Source organism: Corticium candelabrum, chromosome 7 (genome assembly GCF_963422355.1).
Source record: "Corticium candelabrum chromosome 7, ooCorCand1.1, whole genome shotgun sequence".
Lineage (NCBI taxonomy): Eukaryota > Metazoa > Porifera > Homoscleromorpha > Homosclerophorida > Plakinidae > Corticium > Corticium candelabrum.
Window position 1 is genome coordinate 216,164 of NC_085091.1, and position 18,980 is coordinate 235,143.

The 18,980-nt window shown below is 39.9% G+C and overlaps 3 protein-coding genes and 1 long non-coding RNA gene across 8 annotated transcripts in view; 3 read left to right on the forward strand and 1 right to left on the reverse strand.

Moving 5' to 3' along the window:
- The window catches only part of LOC134182132 (uncharacterized), a 4,092-nt gene extending 1,561 nt beyond the window's left edge, over positions 1–2,531 (reverse strand). The window contains exons 1-3 of the long non-coding RNA XR_009970275.1: positions 2,245–2,531; positions 1,629–1,741; positions 1,426–1,539 (exon numbers count right to left, since the gene is read on the reverse strand). This is a non-coding gene — a long non-coding RNA (uncharacterized LOC134182132). The remainder of the gene's footprint in view (positions 1–1,425; positions 1,540–1,628; positions 1,742–2,244) is intronic.
- A 558-nt stretch (positions 2,532–3,089) lies between these two features.
- LOC134182361 (uncharacterized) lies at positions 3,090–12,638 on the forward strand. The gene is made up of 9 exons (XM_062649761.1): positions 3,090–3,212; positions 3,272–3,394; positions 9,396–9,521; positions 10,771–10,896; positions 11,678–11,797; positions 11,848–11,970; positions 12,090–12,215; positions 12,276–12,401; positions 12,466–12,638. The coding sequence occupies exons 1-9, from the start codon at positions 3,179–3,181 to the stop codon at positions 12,636–12,638; spliced, it is 1,077 nt and encodes a 358-aa protein (XP_062505745.1). The 5' UTR covers positions 3,090–3,178.
- On the forward strand, positions 6,101–7,759 carry LOC134182327 (uncharacterized). The gene is made up of 3 exons (XM_062649726.1): positions 6,101–6,452; positions 6,567–6,736; positions 6,800–7,759. Exons 1-3 carry the CDS (start codon positions 6,101–6,103, stop codon positions 7,757–7,759), a joined length of 1,482 nt encoding a protein of 493 aa, XP_062505710.1.
- Positions 12,639–12,667: 29 nt separating the features above from the next.
- Positions 12,668–18,530, forward strand: LOC134182504 (uncharacterized). 5 transcript variants are annotated; one of them, XM_062649906.1, is made up of 6 exons: positions 12,668–12,762; positions 13,888–14,274; positions 16,971–17,474; positions 17,581–17,646; positions 18,032–18,086; positions 18,144–18,530. In XM_062649906.1, the coding sequence occupies exons 1-6, from the start codon at positions 12,693–12,695 to the stop codon at positions 18,457–18,459; spliced, it is 1,398 nt and encodes a 465-aa protein (XP_062505890.1). In that variant the 5' UTR covers positions 12,668–12,692; the 3' UTR covers positions 18,460–18,530. The 5 variants fall into 5 exon arrangements, 2 of the variants coding, with proteins under 2 accessions (XP_062505890.1, XP_062505889.1); XR_009970344.1 differs by lacking the exons at positions 12,668–12,762; positions 13,888–14,274 and adding an exon at positions 15,878–16,908 and having other exon boundaries at positions 17,581–17,719; positions 18,144–18,182; XR_009970345.1 differs by lacking the exons at positions 12,668–12,762; positions 13,888–14,274 and adding an exon at positions 15,878–16,908 and having other exon boundaries at positions 17,581–17,716; positions 18,144–18,163.
- Positions 18,531–18,980: the final 450 nt, after the last annotated feature.

Consider the following 18,980-nt stretch of genomic DNA (forward strand, 5'->3'; position numbering starts at 1 on the left):
ACACACCACACACACACACACACGCGCACACACACACACACACACACACACACACACACACACACACACACACCTAAAATCCTAAATGTCAGGAGCTGCCTCTCAGAGGTCACGCCCCCAGCTGTTAAGCTGGGCCCTGTGCGCTACTCAGGGAACTCTGGGCCTGCGCTAGCAAACTCCTGGAGCCGGGCCAGGCACTCGCAGGAGCACCGACTTGTGAAGCCAACTGTGGTGTGAGCACGCAAAGTCTCACCAGGACCCCAGTGGCTGATGTCACGTCACAGCTGATGGCCGCTTAGGACCCCAGTCAATGACCAGGTACTCATTTATACTCCTGAGTCGAGAGAAGCAAATGTGTTAGCTTCTTGCTTAAGGAAATTATGCCATAGCTTGCCATCACTGTGACTTGAACTTGCAACCCTTTAAGGTCCCGGATGTAAACACTCCATAAGATGACTCTCTAACCAACTGAGCTATCGCACACGCACACACACACACACACACACACACACACACACACACAGACACACACACACACACACAGACACAGACACACACACACACACACACACACACACACACACACACACACACACACACACAGACACAGACACAAACACACCACCTCATGTCTGTCTGTTTGCCTGTCTGCCTGCCTGCCTGTCTGTCAATACAAATATTTTCCATTTAAATCAAACGTCTACATCATGAGCAACCTAACACAACAAGACCATTACGCTCTTGAAGCATACAAAATTACACTGCGCAAACTACATTTCAACGTTCTAATCTCGTTATGCTAATGAGTTTGTTTGAGATGACTTTTGCATTGCAATGCTGTAGAGTCACAGAAATAATTGATCGCCACTTGGTCTTGAAGTCGATTTCATTGCGTCTTCCTTCTTCATCCCTTGCACTCTTTGCCAGCTTGTTCGCCCCAATGAGCAAAATGTTCGAAAACAAGAAGAATGACCAATGGGCAAGACCCTTCTGTCTGTCTGTCTGTCTGTCAAAACAATACATTATCATAAATCATGACTAATAGACACTAAACACAATAAAGCAACAAGTAAAACCAAAACAAGCTGCCGTATAAGTTACATCAAACAACTAACCAGCTAAAGAGACTATCTATGTGTCTACGTGCATGTTGTTAGATTGACCTAATCTTGATAATCTCCTGCAGACCACACTTGCATTGCATCGTTGCAATGTCACAGAAAAACACAAACTGTGTCTGTCTGTCTGTCTGTCTGTCTGTCTGTCTGTCTGTCTGGTTTTCACAGCATTTAATGTAACTAACAGCCCAACCATCTATTTGTCTGTAACCCAATTACCCAACTGTGTATCTCAGTTCATCCATTTATACACACATAAATCTTCAACAACCACACAACCAAACGCTCACGTTTCTATTTCACTCACCAAGTGAACGCAGCCTTGAAAACCAAGAACGACTTGCGCATCTTCAATAGTCTGTTGATCACTAGGAATGCCTCCAACAAAAACATTAGTGAGTATGAACCTCTCTCATTGGCCCTACATACACAGAGAGAGAGAACACAACACACAATCAAAGGTCAAGCAATCAGGTACACATGTAGATGGGGTAATAAACGGTTACTGACTCGATTTTTCGTAGCACGTTTACGACTCTCAACATTCAGTGTAATTGTCGATTTCTTGATTGAAACGACGGCTTTGAATTGTTCACCTTTATTATAATTTCTTGCCTTCAGATCTAGAGAATAAGAATTTATAGAGATGAAGATGAAATCAACAGGAAAACATCCAACACACGAGGGTGACACACTAATGTGCAATATTTACCAGTAAGAAGTCTGACAAACAGGTAAACAGAAAGATACATAAAGAAACAGACAGACAGACGAACAAGACGGTAATGACAAAAAGTAAAGAAGCCTATAACCTAAAAGAAATGAATAGTACACAAAACAGGCAATCTTAACTAGGACAGACAAAGAGAGACTAATGAACGGACAAACAGACAGACAAATGGACAGACAAATAGACAGACAAATAAACAGGCAAAAAAATGGACAGACTAATGTCCCGACAAACAGACATACAAATGGAAAACATGGACAGACAAACAAACAAACAAACAAACAAATGGACAAACATGAACAGGCATGGACAGACAAACAGACAAACAAATGGACAGAAAAATAGACAGACAAACGTCTATACAAACAAGACAGACACACCATATACATCACTTACTAAACAGTCAGAGTCCCACTGCCATCATTAACTCTCAACACTACAACTCTGTCCTCATATGACTAAGCCACAAAGTCCCCACTGTCCACATCATCAGCATAAACCATAATGCCATCACTACCCGTGGCCGTAAAACTCATCTCCAACGAGAATTCACGAGAGAAGCCAAGCGCATCAAATTGGAGATACGAACCAGCAGTTGAGAAATGCAGAACAACAAACGGCCAGGAGGAACTGACATGGATTTAGTAGGAAGATGTGTGGTAACATGAGGTGGTGTGGTGGCGGCATGTGTACTGGCAGCAGCCTGAGTAGTGGCAGCCTGAGTGGTGGTGGCCTGTGTAGTGGTGGGTTGTGTGGTGGTGGGTTGGGTGGTAGTTGCTTGTGGGGTGGTTGGTGGTTGTGTTGTGGAACAGCTGGCAACTTTTCGCATTGTTTCCTGGCTGTTGCCAGATCTGGAATGATTGAAAGCTGTTTAATAGCTTCCTGAAACAATAACAAATTAATCACATCAAAATACACACACACACACACACACACACACACACACACACACACACACACACACACACACACACACACACACACACACACACCAAGAACAGCGTGGGCGTGATCGTTTCATTATATAATTTCTACACTAATTTGAGTCGAACCTTCTCCACGTTTCAAGTCTAGTCTGTGCATATCTTGCTCACTAAAACTCAAATTTGCTCTGAGAATAAAGAATAACGAAACAATTAGAAATAGAGACGAGAAAATTGGTTTGTTTGGTTGCCTGAATGATGGAGTGTCTCCGAGACTCTAATCCAAGTCTACTGGCCAATCCATAAATCTTTCTCTCTTCTACGAATAGGGACTACTGACTACGCATGTGCACAACTTGTGAGCTAAGCCCCTCCCTATTGTGCGCTGAGTAGATTGTGCAAGTAATATGGCGGAACGTCAAACTACTGTTAACCCTAATGGTATCATTTGTAGGTGGAGATGTAGTGTTTGTTTCAGTTTTGTTCGTTTTCGTTTACAGATCTATTATTGAGAGCGAGGAAACTGTTGGTTAAGAGAAACTTTGTAGATGCTGAAAGAATTTGCCATCAATTACTTCAAGTCTACCAAACAGCAGAACATGCAAATATAAAGAAAGCACTTGGTTAGTGTGTGTACAGGGACTATTTGGTTGCGGGCAATTATCTCGCTCCTATTTGGTTCTTGAAACCGTTTAACTAGTTAAGGCTTATTTGGTTTCGGCCACCTGCAGGGACTGTTTGGTCACGGGGACTATTTGGTTTCGCATTTATTGCACCTCGAATCGGCACTGTCCAACTTTTACAGCTGTACGAGACGGACGCGAACGACGTGACGATGGCCATGATAATTTTCATGCGTCTCCCAGACGTCTCGATGAGCCGAAATCGAGTGCGACCTGCTTCTTCTTCGCTTCATATGAATACCGAAGTCATCACGACATTGTCGATCGCAATTTTGCGTGTCTGAAGTTTCGTTTTGAGGCAAATCTCGGCTTGTCTGGTAGCGGGCATGTTGAAAGTAGGCGGAGTAAGAATCTCTTGTGGGTTACAAGGTAAACAAACATCTGTGTGTTGTTTAGCGAGGACGACTACAGTTGTAGATAGAGCACAACGTTTGCGAAGTGGAAAGTCGCTTGACAGCGGACTAGAACCCGCTTGTATATTACACTAAATTCGCTAAAGTCTAATATTCGTATAGCCTCGCAGAACTTCCAGACTATTCCCTGGCACTTCTAAAAAACCTACATTACTCTGCAACGCCAAGTTTGGTTGAACGCGTATACTTTCAGGAACGCTTCTCCCAGGATACTGATAACGCCACAAAGTGAGAAACATGAGAAGTGGTACAAAAGTTTCAATGGAATATTATCACGGATCTACATATTTCAAAGCAAAAACCTAATTATTAAAAATAAGAAACAATCTTGTATACACTACCAAGGCACACAAAGAACAACCAAACAACAGAGATAGACAAAGAGACTGAGGAACAACCAAAATAAGCATTGGTTCAGAAATATTTTGGACAACGATAGCACCATACACAAAAAAAACAAGCAAACGACAGACAGACAGACAGACAGACAGACAGACAGACAGACGGACGGACAGACAGACGGACAGACAGACAGACAGAGTCTAAGACAGACAATTTATTCTCATACAGATTCTACTTGTACATATGCTAGGATTTTTTAAAATACAAATACATCCTTGCAACACAACAAAGTCATTAACTATTGGACTTGACTTTGAATGTCAAAATCAAATAATCTATCTAAATCACAGACAGACAGACAGACAGACAGACAGACAGACAGACAGACAGACAGACAGGCAGGCAGACAGATTATTTTATTCTTCGATACAAACTATTACATGATCTAGTTGCAAGACGGTAACAAAGCTAGAATTTCTAAATCAATTAACGTAATAAGCTTAATTAATTAATTGATGTTTCAGTCATATAAGAAGTCCTCTACTTTACACTGTTGATGAGTCAATTTAACTTAGACACTTTTCCACTGATTACTCTTGCATTGCATCTCTGTACACACAGTCATATCTGCATGCATGCGCATAGCTGCATGCTGATTAGTATAGTTCTTGTCTTTCATTTTCTTGCCTGCATATCCTGGTTCTACTGCAGTACATTTTGCTGTGTCACCCTTCAAAGAAAAAGATAGACGGACGAACAGACTAAATGGCAGAAAGAGACAGAAGATGCATGTATACAAGAAAACTAGATTTCACTAGGCTCCACTAATCTACAAAACGTATGGTTTTAGAGTGTACAACAACGCAAACAATCAACCATCAATACCCATCTGAGAGACCAAGTGCAAATTAAGTGATTTGACTTCAAATACGTTAATTAATTGTTTCTCGAACTACATATATGCACTTATTTTCTCTTCTGTTCTGAAAGTCATCACCGACCTTTGGTCGTGCGGAACCAACTAAAATTGCGTAGACAGATCATAGGCGTAGGAACCGTGGGGGCACTGGGGGCACGTGCCCCCACAACCGAGCCAGGCTGTCACGCCGACGTGTCGTGTGCGCATGTGCACGTTACACGTGAAGGTATGTCTGACAACGGCATTGGACCTGGACGCGAGATCGAGGAGCGCACACCGCCTCCACCACCTAAAAGACGGAATCAGAGTATTCTGAACTTCTTTCCTGCCTCGTCCAACTCCGATACAGCGGTGAGTAGAAGCTCATCAGGTAGCGCAGTTGATGCTGGAGCTAGCGTCTTCTCTGACCTTGATCAGGGATTTACATCAAGAAGTACATTTTTCAGTACCTTTCTCGTGTTATCTAAGACGTTTACCCTTTATAATTGTCGATAGGTACTGCCTGCTCTTCTGCGTGTTGTCAAGAGACTCTCACCGTTCCAACCCAAAGACCCAGCTGTTATAAACAACACCAAAAGGAAGCAAGGCAAGAAATACAGAGCATTTTCTCCCACTTGGTATACGAGCTATCCTTGGCTGACTTTGTGCACAACCAGGAGCAAAGTCTACTGCACATATTGCAGATATTGTAGTAGGAAAGGGTTGCTAGGTCTGGCCACTAAAGGAGAAGATAACTTTATTGACACAGGGTTTGACAATTGGAAAAGGCTCACGAAAGATTCTCTGTACATGCTCAATCTGGTCATCATAAAGAAGCTGTTTTTAAAGCTGAGCAACTAAAGCATGACAGTGTGGATGCACTCTTGTGCAGACAAGCTATGGTTGATCAAAAACTTCACCGGCAAATGCTGCTGACTCAGTTATCAACATTGAGGTACTTGCTTCGACAAGGAATGGCTATTAGGGGTCACCATGAGGAAGAAGGTAACTTGGCTCAAGGAGAAGAAGTATTGTTCCCCTGAAATTCAAAACGAACAGATTTCTCTTATGGGATTGTGTGTTTTGAGAGGTCTTTTGTCTGAAATTAGAAATGCACGGTACTATTCCATTATTGCTGACGAGGCAACAGATGTTGGTCACAAGGAACAACTTGTGGTTTGTATCAGGTGGGTGGATGATAATTTTGATATCCACGAGGACCCAATTCAGCTTATCAATGTTCCAAAAACGGACACACAGACTTTGACTACTTGTATCAAGGATTGTTTGTTGAGATGCTGTCTGCCCATGTCTCAATGTCGCGGTCAGGCATACGATGGTGCAGGTAATATGAGTGGATATTTAAATGGTGTGGCGGCTAAAATTCAAAATGATGTACCATCAACACTCTACGTGCACTGTCTGGCCCATTGCACTAATTTATGTTTACAAACAATAGGTCGTCAGTGTCAACCTGTAAGAGATGCATTGGATCTGGCCAGGGGCGTTGCTGATCTTATTAGATACTCCCCCAAAAGATCGTCATTATTTCAAGCTCTGCAGGCTCAACTACCTCCAGGCTCTGACCGTTCACCTTTGTTAAAACCTTTGTGTCCTACAAGGTGGACTGTGTGCACCTCAGCACTGCATTCGATTTTGAACAATTAGAGTGTGCTGTGTGAAACATTACAGAAGGTTAATGCTGAATGCCACGATGAGTATGGGTGTACTGCTGGTGGGTACCTTGCTCAAATGGAAAAGTTTAGTACGTATCTCGGTCTCAAAATGTCTCATTTAATCTTTGGTGCTGGTGAGCAGCTATCCATATCATTGCAGGGGAAAGACACAACTTTGCAGGAGGCTACGACAGCGGCAGATTTAGCAGTATGTCATCTTGAACGGCTGAGGACTGATGAGAAGTTTCATTCGTTTTATGAGGATGTAGTCAAATGCTCAAAGAATCTCACAGCACCACCTTGCCTCCCAAGATACAGGCGTCCACCACAAAGACTGGATGAGGCAGGCTTAACTAGCCATGAATTTTCTTCCCCTGAATGTTATTTCAAGCAGCAGTATTTTGAAGTGTTAGATTTGCTGGTTAATGAACTCAAACGACGGTTCCAGCAGAAGAGAGGTATGCCTGTGGCAGCTACTATTGAGAAGCTACTATTAGATGCAGTAAATGGTACGTACACCATGGATGGTACTGCTTTACCAGAAGAACTACAACTCTACAAAGATGACCTTGATTTATCTCGACTGAAATACCAGCTATCAATGCTTCCAGATGTTGTCCAAGTCAGAAATCGAAAGCTTGAAAACAATCCACCAATTACAGAAGTGACAAATGTAAGAACAATATGTTCTATCATGGCTGATATTTCTCTCTGTAAGGAGATGCTTTCAGAAGTTGTTCACTTGATTAAACTTTTCTACACTATTCCTGTCACCATCTCTACTGCTGAGAGAACATTTTCAGCACTTAGGAGATTGAAGACATATCTGAGAACCACAATGAGTCAGGAAAGACTAAATCATGCAATGTCTCTCTATGTGCACAAGGACAGAACGGATAACATAGATCTAGATGAAATTGCAAATTCCTTTATAACTGTTAATGAGAGGAGAAGAAACTTTTTTGGTCATGTTTAGTTATTTGTCAACATTATGACTCTTGATATCTGTCAACACTATGACTCTTGATATCTGTGCGAGTGCCTATGCGCCGCTGATATACAAAGTGCACGCATTCAATAATTGTGCCCCCCCTCAATAGTAATCACTTTCCTACGCCTATGCAGATCGTACGTCGCTGTGCACCTAAGTATCGATCGATCGATGCCATGCAGGATCAATGCATAAATCTGCAGCTAGCCACAGCATTCTACGCACTAAAACATTCTAGGCGCATCTCTAGACGTGCGCTGCGTGATCAAATCATGTTCGTTTACCTTGTAACCCACAAGACATTCTTACTCCGCCCACTTTCGACAAGCCCGCTCCCGGACGAGTCGAGATTTGCCTCAAAACGAAACGTCAGACATGCAAAATTGCGATCGACGCTGTCAAATACAAACGAAGAAGAAGCAGGTCGCACTCGATTTCGGCTCATTGAGACGCGTGAAAATTACCATGGCCATCCATGGTCACGTCGTTCGCGTCCATCTCATACAGCTGTAAGAGTTGGAGAGTGCCGATTCGAGGCGCAATAATTTTTATTTTATAAATGCGAAACCAGATAGTCCCTGTAGGTGGCCGAAACCAAATAACTCAACGAAATACACCCCGCTCCGCCCGTGAGTTGGCACAAGGGCGAAGCCCGAGTGCTACTGAGCTGGGCGCAGTGGGGTGTTTCATTTATACACTTGCCAGAAGGCCTAGGTCTATAACCGGCTTGTAGCACCAAGCTGAGGCGTTGATATCCTTTAGGCACGGAAGTTCAAATCAGTTTTGTAGCAAATGTTCTGAAATCCACTTGGGCATTGAAACAGCAGAATTGCCAGTTAGACGTTGATGTTGTTTCTGATCAGCAGTCTTCTGAATCCCGTTTCCAATTTTATCCAGTAGTTTTCAGAAGTTTCTTGATTTGCGTGTTCCCCCTAACACCACGAAAGCTACTGCATGTGCGAGGTTAGAGTGTTCAACACATGGAAGAAATGGAGAAACAAGCAGCCAACTGAAGAGGGAGCGCTCGGGCGGTACATGCATCTGCATGTTATGAACAACAGAGAAATGAACTACTGGCTTGCAAGGTTTGTGCATGAAGTTCCGAGGCAAGATGGAAAGCTGTATCCACCTTCTACCATGTAGCTGCATGGTTTACAGCGCGTTCTGTGTATTCGAGTATCATTCTGTTGCTGGACGCCTAACCACGGTTATTTTTTTCAGAAGGACGACTCTCAGTTTAGTTTGCTCAGGTCTGCACTTGATACACGCATGAAAGAACTCATTATGATTTCCGTAGGGATCCGTAGAACCATGTATTGTTTGTTCTGACTGACAGATATGTTTCATTAGCCTAATTGTTATGTTCACAAACAATTCACATCTTGATAAACCAATAACTCCAGGCAGTTATACGGCCCAATTTATTGACCAGTCAATATGTAACGGAAGTGGGATATGTCATTTATTGTAAGCGAATACTGGACACTGATTGGCACGGACGAAGCTAGGGTGCTACAAGAGCAAGATAATTGCTCGTGACCAAATAGTCTCTGTACAGTGTGTAAATGTGTGAATATGTCTCTATTGTTATTAACTATTTTATTTAAATTTGTGTTGGAAGCACTTGGTTTGTTGGGAAGGTGTCTATATGAGCAACATAAAGTGAATGACGCCGTAAAGTTTACGGAACAATGTTTGTCTATTGTACGAGATATTACACCTCAACATGAAAAGTTTCTGTCTCATGGTAAGTGTGATTTCTGTTTTATTCATTGTTATGAGTTTATCTCACTAACACAACGCTTTCAACCTCTATTGACCGTTTATAGGAAATTTAGATAGTAAAGTTGAGGGTTACATCTAAAATCGTGCATTTCATCAGTTCTGTCAACAGTTTGTTTGTCAATTAATGTTTTATTGAATATGAACTCAGGATTGATATTAATTTGATATTTTATATTATTTACAGAACAACAATTTTTGGTCATTAATTAATAATTTGGACAAAGTTTTATTAAATCTTGTTGCATTTGCTTTTTTCCATATTCTTCATGTGACATCATTTGTGTTCGTTATGATGGCAATTTGTTCTTCCATTAAGAGAATTACAATTTATAGCAGAATTTTTGTGTTTTGCATAAGTTACAGTAGGATGTGACTTATGTGAAGACTTTGGGACCTGCTCTATTCATGACTCTGAATAATTCAGATAATTGCATGACGTCTACTCACTACAGCTACACAAGCAAATCGTTTAACGTGTGGGACTGGTGAGAGTGGAATGTCTGCAGTTTGTTGATGGTTTTGATTATTTCCCACATGGTAGGGCTCGCAATTGCAAAATCTTGACCAATTCAGACGTAGCTGCAGCCACTCGAGGCTTTCTTACAAATTTCCATCTTCTCTTCTATGGACAGAACCACTCTAGTTTACTTCTAATTTACAGTTGCAACATTTTCACAATCACAGATGAGGACGGGTCGTACTCTTGCAGTAGGTATTGTTTTGTGTGCAAAGCTAAGGTGAGTGGGAGGCAGCCTGTGTCTGGTAGACGGATGTGTTGGGATAACTGGTGTTTGTATGATTGACATCCTGCTGTAATATTGTGTTGGATATTGAAGAGCCGTCCATCAACAGATACAAGTCATACTTTGTCAGAAATGAATGTAGAACAATGAGAGTAGCATAGCTGGTTGTGACAAGAGTTTTGTAGTAAGACAGCAATACAAACAGCAACAGCAAGTGAGAGCAGCAAGGAAAATGCATTCTATCTTTAATTTAGTGTCTAGGGAAATATTAATGCAGAAGAAAGTAAAAGAAAAGTAGAAATGTGAGTAGTGCAGCTAGATTTTTATTATGATTTATGTGCACTATGTCTAGTGTGTAGTGTGTGTTGAGAGGTGAAGATGTTGGGAGGGTCTGACAGACTGTGAAGAGTGACTACGACTAGAAGAGATGACGTGACTGACTGTTGTGTTGTTGTGTCTCTAATTTAGTGTTAAACAATATGGGAGTGTATCTATATGATGAGGGCAAGTACGAAAGAGCAACAGAACATCTAAGAGAGTCACTCAACATCCGCCGTAGATTGTCTTCTGTGAACAAAGTCATCATGGCATCAAGTGAGTAAGAGTGATGTTGTGAGTTTGTAAGTGAATGTAATATTGAGTGTTAGGTTTATGAGTTTGTTAATTAATGAAGTAATGTAGTGTTGCAGCTTGTGTAGAGTGTAAGAGATGAGAGGAACACATGAACGGGTCATCAAGGAGGACAAATAGACAAAGAGAGAAGAAAAGTGAATTTAGACATTGCGAATTGAAGTCAATGTCTTTAGTTAAGTGGAGGGAAGTGATGAAAGTGGAGAAGCACGACTTTATACGAGTCTTTGTGTTGCATTTGTGAATGTTAATAGATACGGTCAGATGTGGTCATTGCAACCACGTTTGTTCCCTTAGTGTTTGTTGTATTAATGCAACTGTCAGATTATTGGTAATGTGGAGATGAGGGCTTTGTGTCACATTTGTAAATTGGTTGTACGTGTATGTTTGTGGGAAAGCAAGGATGTGAGTTTATTGAATGTCAGAGTAACGAGGTGTGACTATGTGCTGATGTTAGAGTGTGTGTGTATTTATGATGGAAAATTGCAGTCGTGATTATGATGTTTGCTGCTTTGTATTTATTTGTGTGATGTGAGAAAAGAATAAAGAATGCTGATTCATTTGCTGGTAAAATTGCTAATCTTAAATCAAACATTTATTTATTAAATATGAAATATTGGTTTGTGATATTTTGTTTTGTAGAAATTTACAAAAGGATTTTACATTTTATTCATTAATTTTGCATTTTAAAGTATTGATATCAATGACTGTTATTGTATTAATTAAAGTGTATTTTGTTGTGTAGCTTGTGCTCGTTTATCACGTTGCCTTTTCTCTCAATGTCTAACAAAAGAAGCAGAAGATGTTATGAGAGAAGGTTATGGTTTATCTTCCAGCACAGGTGACAACAATAGTAAAGCACAAGGTGAGTATGGTGTGTGAATTTGTTTGTAGTTGCTAAGTGTGTTTGAGTAGCCGCTACTCTATTGGCTTATGCAATTCAACTAAATGAAGGAACAGAAGAGGAAGTGAAAAAATTGTTACAACAGGCTGATAGATGGACTAAATTGATTAAAGAAGGGCGTTGGAAGGCATATGGTAAATTACAAGATGGAAATGAGTTTGAAGAGTTTAATGTTGACAGTAACATTGAGATAATCATTGAACTTGTCAGTGTGTTAGATGTGTGACATATGATGGTGACTTGTGTTGTGTAGTGTTGAGTGAAATGGGAGAAGTATTGGTGATAAGGGGTGAGTACAAGCGTGCCAATAGGATACTGCAAGAAGCAGCAACAATACAAAGACACTTTTTACCAACCAGCCATTGGGAGACTGCTATAAGTGAGAGATTGTAAATATGAGAATTGTCTCTTAATTATGTTTATTGTTCCTTTTGTTCAGCTCTTTGTCGTATGGCAGAGTGTCAATTGAAACAAGACCAACAAATGGCTGCTTTGACATTGTTCCACGAGTCATCAGAAATGATGAGCAAAGCAATGGGTGTGGAACACCCAATAAGAGGAAGAAGTAATTCATTGTCTAGAGTCATATTTTGTTTTGTTTTAACTGTAGAATGTTTATTTGTATTCAGGTTTATTTGGTGTTGCTAAAGTTCTTGTAAGACAACAGAAGTGGGAAGAAGCAGAAAGGATCTTGAAAGAAAGTGTCAACATTTTAGATGTGAGTGTATCGGTACATCCTACAACAAGTGCAGGTGTCTTGTCACATAAAATGATTAGAAATGATAGAAAGTGGACAAAGTAGGAGTTCTATCTTATTGTGTGTATAGCAATTCGAGATCTGAACTATTGCTTACGAATGCTAAAGAAAGATCAAGAAGCAGACAACGTTTTGCAACAACATCAACGAGTTGTTTCTTATCATCAAGGTATACACTCATTTACTTATGAGCTCACAATTATTCTTGCAGGAAATTTTTGTATAAACTGTGCTGTAGTGACTTTCCTTATACTCAATGAGCAGACGATTCAAATGCAATTTGCATTAGCTAAATCAGTTGGTGATGATGAGGTCACATGTAGCATGTAATGTGACACGAGATGTGGGATAAACATAAACAGGGTTCTCATCAGAGCCACCAAGCTGGCAAATTGAATAACTTGTTGAACAGAAATTAGTGTGCTAATGCACGGAGTAAAGGTGCAAGGCGATGCTCTAAAATGATGTCTATTAAATCTTTCTGTCAAAAGTTATTGAGGATTTCCTGAGTTTGAAGTTAGAGACTAAAATGTGCGAATGTTGTATCAGTAGTGTATGTTGTTAGTTTATTACCTCAAACAAGCTGTGAGAAAACCCTAAGGCCATATTTTCACTAGCTCCATGTTAAACTAGTTTAATTAGCTTAAACGAGTTCATAAACTAAACCATTAAAGAAGGCGACTGTTTCCACTAGTGACATGCACATCCCAGGAGGTATACAGAGAAATCCATTTTGCAATGCGTGGTGTTACTGGAACAATCTTTTCTGTGATACATTGTACTGCTCTGCCACCGAGTCAGAGCAAGTTGGTTGTCACTGAGACTTCAAATTCAGCATCTACGTACCTTCATCAGCTGCTGATTTCTTTCCTTTATTTGATGACGATTTCGTATTTTGAGGCAATTCCATACCAACAAAATAATACTAAATGGCATTGTCAGATGTCATCTTCAAGTGTATATGCTACTGTCACGTGACAGTTAAACCTAAACGACTTGCTAAACTTACTACAAACAGGTTTAGAAAATGTGGTTTAGGTCTAGAATATAACTGGTTTAGTGGAGGTGGAAACAGGTCAATCCCTAACCCAGTTTAGCCTAAACCAGTTGTTAAACTGGTTCAATTAAGCACTAGGGGAAACATGGTCTAAATATTTTTACCTTCATGTGATGGGATTGTTTGTTGACGGTTTGTTTTATGTACATACATGCTAGGTTTTCTGTCTTACTCACTCATCTGTTTATCTGTATTATTGCTTGTTTGAGTATTAATCTTTACTATTTATTTTTGTAGTCGAGCATCAGGCAAGTGCATTTCAAGTTGATGATTTACAAAGAGAGTTGGAGCAGCTCAGAGAAAGCAATCAAGCCATTCAAGCAGAGAAATCTGCTTTGCAGCAGCAAATCACAAGAATGAAAAGTGAGCTAGATGACAAAGAGAGGCAGCTGCAACAACAACAACGAGAAGAAACAAATGATATGAGAAGCACAATAGAAGAAAGAAGACAAATTGATTTTATTAAGTACGAGATGCAAGAGAAGCAGATCATTGATGAACGTCTGGCAAGAAACTTGCAGCAAAGTGAAAGAGCATGGAAGGAGGCGCTGCAACTTTGTCATCAATATGGCAGTGGTGTACAGATTCGTGATGACAGTTTACACATGACTGGATCTTATGGAGGTAACAACAGTGAGTGAATTGGTTGCTTAATTAATATGGTAGAGTAGTGTAGAGGGTGTCTGTATAAGTGATTTGTGGAAAAACTTGTATTATAAGGACTATATCACTACAAGTGGCTATCATCGATCATTACGTGTGTGGCATATAGATAACTGTGAGCTGTTTCTTTTTTCATGCAAGATCAAAGTGCCTTATTTGTCTGTATTGTGACTTTAATTAATTTGATTCAGACTTTACACTACTGATTTATGGCCACAAATATGATGAGCAAGTGGCAAAATAACTAACTTGTTTAGATAACTATGTAACACTTTACTGTATGTGTGCATGTGCACAAGTGCATGTGTGTCACTGACATAGTAGAGGACAAACTAAGACAAGGAATGATGTGTAGCATAGTTTAAAACAATCTCTGGTCATGGGAGACTTGCAGAAGGTCAGTAGTCACTTGATTACTAAGTTATTGTCAAAGGTAAAGTATACTGCACAACTTCACACTGTGGAACAAGATGCTTTACCATGCAGACATATCAGATAACTGATAGGAAATAGGACTAGATGGATTGGTGAATTAGATGTATTGTTGAACTAGCGGCTGTGGTGTCATGCTGTGGGCATGTCTAGCTGTAACACTGTAGTTACAAAAAGTTGTAGCTTGTTGAAATGACATGTTGGCAAAGGTTTGCAACTTTCAGTATCCACTGGAGATCTAGCTATGCAGGAGGTTACTATAATGATAGTCTTCGAGTAGGCTGCTGTTTGCATCTTACTTTGTAGTTATAATGCTTTGATTTAAGGACTTTATGGAATGCCTTTTTGTATGCATTGCTGTGGATGTTTATTAAACATCGGAAGGCGTTTTGATAGAATAATTTTAATATCTGAGGTCCAATACATATGTTCAGGGCTTAGCAAAAAAGGAGGAGATTTATGCTGATGGTTTTAACAAATGTACACGCAGCTGTGTTAAATGTTTACATTTGTCAATGTTGTTTTATTCTACAGAACAAGCAGCTCTCTTGTCTGAAAGTGAGGATGTAAAGAAGAGAGATGACAGACAAAGTTGTGAAGCCACACAGCAGATTGAGAAAGAAGCAGCACAAACAGAAGAAGCAAACTACAGACATGATGCTGCCAACGTCATACAACTGCACTCCAAGGTGTGCATGCATGCCATTCTGGGTGTATCATAGTGTGTTGTAAGTTACCTCATGGTACTCTAATAGAGCTTTATAGTATACGTAGTTAGTATTGTGCAGCATTACTCCGTTAGTCAATTCTAATCATGAAATGTTTTTAAATGTTTGAATGAATGATAATATTTGACAGTGTAGCTCAGTTTTTCCCTTGTTTTAAGTGTATCATTTGTTCCTACTTTTTAAAAATATTTGCTGATAGTTTTCACAAACCAGGCAGCAATATTACTCATGTATTGGCAAATATAGCAACCTTGCTCACTTTCTAACTTAAATTTTACTAAAGTAGATGAGGTTTATCAGGACGTCTTAGTGAAGTTGTTGAGACTGTTTTAACTATTATAATGTTGCTTGTAATGTGTGATGCTATTGATTGTTAATACTGTTTCTAATTAGTCTCAAGATGACTCACAATCTTCTTTGTTCAATCTTCGTGAATTCCAAATGGAGTTGGATGAAGTCAAATCTATTACATTAGATCTGGGAAATGGCAAGTATGTTAAACTGTTTCAGACATTCTCTATCAAACAAATAATTGGAGCACAAGGCGACATACTGAGTTGTCCGAGAGGTGATCAGATGATTGTTATTCCATCAGGAGCTCTCCAGTCAGATACAGAAATTGAAGTTACATTTTATCGAGTTGTTGAGTCTGTTGGCCTGGACAGTTCGGAATTTGTGTCAAACCTGATGGAGATCACTCCACATCAACTCAATTTTAAGAAGTCAGTTGAGATTTTGATGCGTCATCATCTGTTTATTGAAGGCGACAGCACTAAAGTTACAGTCTTGTTTCACAGTGGTAAACCAACAGACAGTAGCTTTACATCTCTCTGTCAGCTGTCGTCAGTTAACGACACTGCTTTGACCAATTTCATGACAATGTCTCTTTGGGAAGATTTCGTTTACATTGAAACTTCTCATATCTGTAGGTTTGGCTTGCATTGTAAAGGCAAGTCTTTTATTGAAGTTTGGGCATCATTTCATACACCCAAGATTCCACACCCTGAACAGCATAGTGTTACTCTGTGTCTTTCAGCTAGTCGACCCGACCCCAATGATGAGAAATTTATTCATATGGCTGGTGGTGAATTAGAGTGCAGGTATTCTACATTGCTGCCATTGGTTTGTGAAGAACAGGAAGATTTACACGTGACTGTTCGGATTCCTTCAGATATGGAAGGGTGGAAAGCTAGGGAAGATTTAGATCTAAGTCAAACAATTTCTTACAAAAGCATTCGAAACTTGGTTGTGCTGGGTATGCAATATATTAGTACAGACTTCGGTTTCATAAAAGAGAAAACATCAAAAGTTGATGTGATGGATTTTGCTCCCATTTTTATGTTAAATAACATTCGATGCATTCTGATTCCATCAGCTTTTCAAACATCTGATTTGGGCACAATTTCAAGTGGCAATCAGCAAACAAATGTTCCCGGTAACAAATTTCTACTAACTGATTACTTTAATTAACCTTTACATTTGTTAATGTTTAATTAGAGCCAACTGTTGTTGGTGATGGTACTTTCACTAGTTTGTCAGACAGTCGACATGCTAAAGCTTTGGATAGAATTTCTCCTGGATCCAAGTCACTAGACACAAGCACTACTTCACTCAAACAAGATGTCTCTCTATCTCTGCCGGTTTCAGCTGGCCTTGGATGGAATCGTGAATATATTGGCTTAAATCGACCTGTTACAGACAGTGACATTGGCTTTCTGTCTGGATATGACCAAGTTGCCAAGAAGTCACTTCAAATAGGATGGCTGTTGCTACAAGATGATGGATACTCAATGAAAGACATCAGTGTAGTTATGAAGGATGTTCTAGATCAACCAGATTGTGTGAAAGTCACTTATATTATTGAAGAATGGAGGCAAAGGAGGAATGAAGCAACTGCTAGAGCATTGGTTGATATCTGCTGTCATCGATCAGTAGGTGGTGACAGGTCATATATTGAACATTCGCTCATGTTTTCTACTCACTCTCACAGTGCTTCTCATGGTGAGCATATTAGTTTATACAATTTTGTAAATATGATGTATAATTCAATGAATGTATAATATCAATATGTTTAGTCTTCCATTGTTTTATATATTTCTGTTTGTAGATGAGCATTACGTTCACTCTGCAGTCAAAGCGAGTGCACCAGCAGCATTGGATTCAGAGTTTTGTGGTAAGGAGGCTGCATGCTCAAATAATGTTGCCAGTCAAACATTGATTTGAACAACGGCATTGACTCTAAGGTGGTTAGTTACCTGTATGTGTAAATCTAGCCAGAGACTGCTTTAGTGTGTTACATTGTCTTCATGAGTTAATGATACTTTATCTATTTACATCAATTAACACAGGTAGAGTTTGTAGTTGTAAAATTTGTTTGCTAATATGGTCCAGCTGGACACTTGACTGCGTGAAGCATTGGTGTAGAATACAATTTACTGTACTTTCTTTCTTCATGCTTATAGCTTTTGTGTTTTATTTGGTTGCGCTGTACGTTGATTGTAAGCTCACCCATGTTGCTGTGCATCAACACACGTTGTATTGTATTTTTCCACTTGTAGCAGCAACTGGAAATGACAGCTGCAGGTTACAGTTGCCTCTACTTGCTGACAGACTGTGAGTATACCAGATTACATCTGAAGTAGTGACTGTTATGTTTCTTATCATATACAGGAAGAATGCTGCTCAACAAGATCATCTTGGGGGCTTCATAAGACCCTGGTGTGACATTCCTGTTTGTGTTGTTTCAGAAGTTTCTCTTTTGTGTGCACGGATACCATCAGCTTTAGGTGTTCACTTGGGTGTCTCTGCACATGATTTGTCAACTGTACCCGACACCAACATTCCAAGTGAAAGAGTCTATAATATGATAGACTTCTGGATTGAGAGAGATGGGAAAGAAGCTACGCTCACTAAATTGTTGGAGGCAGTGAAGGGGATTGGTAAACTGGGAGAACTGGAAGGGAGAGTGACAGCTGATTTGCCATGAATTACAAGTCACATGACATATTCTTACAATTATTTTAGCATTTTAGAATTATTACAATTTTTACAATTGTAGTAACGTTACCATTATAACAATCTTATTACAGATATTCTTGCTCGAGATCTTTTCTGAAAATGTGCTGTAAAGACTTGCCCTGTATTCAATTAACAGACTATTCAAATTCAAAACAAATTTCAGTTGTGATGATGGGAAGCATGAACTTAGAGTCTGTCTATGTGTCTGTGTATGTGTCTGTCACGTTTCTTCACTTGTTATGTACAATGTCTAGCAACACAACCACCCCAGCATGCCATCAGCAATGATTACCACAACCGCTCATTAATCGATTGTTAGTATTACAATCCAAGATGATAGCAATATTGTTGTTTCCGCCCTTTATGTCTTATCTGGTAACCACACTTTCCACGGGATCTCCATTCTTTGAACGGTGCAACTTTCCAGACCCGCCCACTTTTGATTACAAGTTGCTCGATTCTAGCCGCTGCTCATAGAGATGAATAAAG